The sequence below is a fragment of the Meles meles genome, chromosome 18, assembly GCF_922984935.1.
Source record: "Meles meles chromosome 18, mMelMel3.1 paternal haplotype, whole genome shotgun sequence".
Taxonomy (NCBI): Eukaryota; Metazoa; Chordata; class Mammalia; order Carnivora; family Mustelidae; genus Meles; species Meles meles.
The window spans coordinates 10,244,248-10,247,993 of NC_060083.1; the positions used below are offsets into that span (position 1 = coordinate 10,244,248).

A 3,746-nucleotide genomic window follows, 5' to 3' on the forward strand; every position below is an offset into this window, starting at 1 on the left:
GCTTCTGGCGGGAGCACCGCGGCAGGGGCTCGGAGCTGGGGGCATGATGCCCAGTGCCCACAAGGTGCCCACGCAAGTCCCCCGCCCCCAGGTCCCCATGCCTCTCCTCTTGCTGCTGCTGCTGCTGCCATACCTGTCGCACCCCCAGGAGGTCTGCGAGGTCTCCCGGGTGACCACCCGGGTGGAAGTGAACTGTGACAACAGGGGCCTGAAGGTGCCGCCCACGGATCTGCCAGGAGACACGGCCATCCTCCACCTGAGTTTGAACCCCCTGGGCGCCTTCTCCACGGCGTCCGTGCGGTCTCTAACCCGGCTGACGCGGCTGTACCTGCATCAGACCCAGCTAACCAGCCTGCAGCTGGAGGGGACGCTGCCTCGGCTGGAGACCCTGGATGTGTCCCGCAATAAGCTCAAGAGTTTGCCCTTGCTGGGACAGGCACTGCCGGCCCTCACCATCCTGGACGTCTCCTTCAACGAGCTGACCTCGCTGTCTCCCAGCACTCTGAGTGGCCTGGGCGGGCTCCGCGAGCTCTACCTGCGCAGCAACAAGCTCAAGACTGTGTCCCCGGGGCTCCTGCAGCCCGTGTCCCAGCTGGAGAAGCTCAGCCTGGCCGACAACAACCTGAATGAGCTGCCCCTGGGGCTCCTGGACGGGTTGGGGAACCTGGACACCCTCTACCTCCAAGGGAACTGGCTGCGCTCCGTACCCAAGGGCTTCTTTGCGAAAGTCTTCGTGTCTTTCAATTTTCTCCACGACAACCCTTGGTCCTGCGACTGTGAGATCCTCTATTTTGCTCGCTGGCTGGAGAGAAACTCCGACAAAGTCTACTTGTTCAAGGAGGGTTTAGACGCCAAGGCCATGACTCCCGACGTGAAGACCGTGCGATGCGCCAACTTGGCCAACACGCCCGTCTACACCTACCCAGGGAACGGCTGCCCCAGTCTTGGGGATGAGGATGACCTCAGCTACGATGACTACGAAGACGAGGAAGAGGTGGGAAAGGTGTCTGCCACGCGGGCTGTGGTCAGGTTCTCCACCAACACCAGAGCCCCCACAACCCAGTGGGCCCCACCGCACTCAGCATCCACGGCTTCCCCACACCACCATGTGCCCCATCCGTCTTCCACCCTAGAGTCCCTGAAGAACCATAGCTTGTTCCCAACCACGCCTGAGCCCAGAACGCCCACCGTGCCCCGCCCCACACCCCCCACCACCCTGAAGCCCACCATGCCCCACCCCACACACCCCACCATGCCCCCCACCACACCCTCCACCATGCCCCCCACCACCCTGAAGCCCACCATGCCCCGGCCCATGACCTCGACCAACCCAGGGCTCATCATGACTTCTACCACGTCCCCAACTGCCCCAGAGCCGACCACGACCTCCACCATGGCCCCCATCACCCCAGAGGCCCCCATCACCATTCCGACCACCCCAGAGCTCAGCACAACTCCTACCACGCCCCCGACCACCCCAGAGTCCCCCATCGCAATTCAGACCACCCGAGGGCTCAGCACAACCCCTACCACGCCCCCAACCACCCCAGAGCCCCCCATCGCAATTCAGACCACCCGAGGGTTCAGCACAACTCCTACCATGCCCCCGACCACCCCCGAGCCCACCATGGCCCCCACCACGGCCCCCACCACCCCAGAGCGCACTTCCCCCACCACCACCCCAGAGCCCACAACTCTGATTCTCTCCGAACTGACCACATTCTTTGAGATCCCCAAATTAACCTCACTCCCTACCATTTTGGGATACCCGATAAGCCCCTCATCCGTCCACCTCCCAGGGGCCCATGAGGGGGTTCGAGGGAAACTGGAGAGCTCCAGAAACGACCCTTTGCTCAACCCTGACTTCTGCTGTCTCCTCCCGCTGGCCTTCTATGTGCTGGGTCTCCTCTGGCTTCTGTTTGCCTCTGTGGTCCTCATCGTGCTGCTGGCCTGGGCCCGGCACGCGGAGTCACGGGCCCTGGCCACGGCCACACACACGACACATCTGGAGCTTCAGAGGGGAAAACAAGTGACCGTGCCCCGGGCCTGGCTGCTTTTCTTTCAAGGGTCCCTCCCTACTTTCCGCTCCAGTCTCTTCCTGTGGGTACGGGCTAACGGCCGCGTGGGGCCTCTGCGGGCAGGACGGCGGCCCTCGGCCCTGAGTCTGGGTCGGGGTCAGGACCTGCTGGGCACAGTGGGCACTAGGTATGCAGGCCACAGCCTCTGAGGGTGGGCGGTCTGGGGACCTGCAGAGGCTGTGATGGCTTTCCTCCTCGGATCTAGCCGGCGTGGGTGGGCAAGCAGTAAGGGGGAGGGGGCCTTTGCCACTTTTCCTTTACCAGAAGCCTCCTCTCCACAGCGAGCCCACGACCTCGGCGGGGCAGCAGGGGTGGAGAGGAGTGGGCGGATCACAGAACAAAGCTCCCGGGTTCCGGGACCACTAGGTCATTACCGTCACCTTAGGGGAAGTTTGAGGAAAAAGCAAAGGGAACAGAGCGGGATTCTCACATGCATACACGGGAGGGAACAGGCAAAGTGCCGTGTCGAGATGGGGGGGTGGCTGATAGACCCTGGGGAGCACAAACATGGTGGTTTCCTTTTCTTTCCCCCCGTTGGGCATTTCCTAGTTTTCCACCCTTGTATGGGATATGCAGAATAAAAAAAATAACCAAAAAAACCTGTGTTTCCTCCAGAGACCAGAGTGCCCAGGGCGCCTATCACTCGCATGACCAAAGCCCCACCTGGCCCCGCCCGAGTTGGCTCCTTCACCCACAAAAGTGTACCCGCGGCCTGGGGTGCCCCCTCTTCGTGGGGGGCCGACCACCAGCCCACCGTGAGCACTAGTTCCAGCTCCAAACCCTAAGTCTTCCTGGAGAGACCACTCCTGAGGCGCACCTGCCCCCGGGCACCCAGGAGCCAGGCGGGCACCCGCCCCACGCCTGCCTGCACCAGCCCAGCTCAGCCGCCCGTGTGTGTGCCCGGCGGCCTGCGCCACTGCACCGGGTCCTACTGACCACCGAGCCACCCTGGCCAGGTGTCCTGCCCGCACGCTAGAACCCACTTCTCTCCCGCTCCCCACCATCCCGCCGTTTCCCCTCACCACACGGAGTGCGCTCTCTTTCCTGTGCAGTCTCCAGCCCAAACCAAGGCTGGCCGCATTCTCTGGGGCCCAGAGAACAGGAGTGAGAGCTGAGCCTTCCCAGCTCCAGACCACCCCCTTCTCCAGATGGCACGAACCTGAAAACCCGCCCAAACCTGTCCTGTTTGGAAGCCTCCCGTGGACACAGCACAAACCCGGAGCTCAGCCAGCAAGGGCTTCGACGCACTCACCCAGTTGACTTCTTAGAGCAGGTGCTTCTCCCCCTGTGCTCCCGGGGCTGCAAGCTTCAATCACCTGCTTCCTGCACTGCCCCCCACCCCGGGGTCCCCTCCGAGTCTGCACTCTCTAGTCGGGCAGACGTGCCGCCCCATCCGACCGCCACCAGTGAGGCTCTGTCCTCCAGCCCGGCCGGGGCCCCCAAGTTACCCTGCCGCGGTCCACTCTCCACTCTCCCCCACTGCCCTTGGGCCATCTTCCCCTCTGGACTTAGGACTCCTAAGGACAAGGCCCAGGCTCCCGGTGTCTTGGAGTGGCCACTGTGGCCCAGGCCGACAAGGGTCCAGAGTAGGTAAGAGGAGCGGCCGACACGGGAGGTCCCAGCCGGGGCTGCCAGGCCCCTCCTGAGGCGACTCTGCCAAGGGGACAG

At 63.5% G+C, this 3,746-nt stretch overlaps 1 protein-coding gene across 1 annotated transcript; it reads left to right on the top strand.

Annotated features, from left to right (window-relative positions):
• On the top strand, positions 1–2,568 carry GP1BA (glycoprotein Ib platelet subunit alpha). Its single transcript, XM_045985679.1, has one exon. It carries the CDS (start codon positions 44–46, stop codon positions 2,225–2,227), a length of 2,184 nt encoding a protein of 727 aa, XP_045841635.1. The 5' UTR covers positions 1–43; the 3' UTR covers positions 2,228–2,568.
• The last annotated feature ends 1,178 nt before the right edge of the window (positions 2,569–3,746 follow it).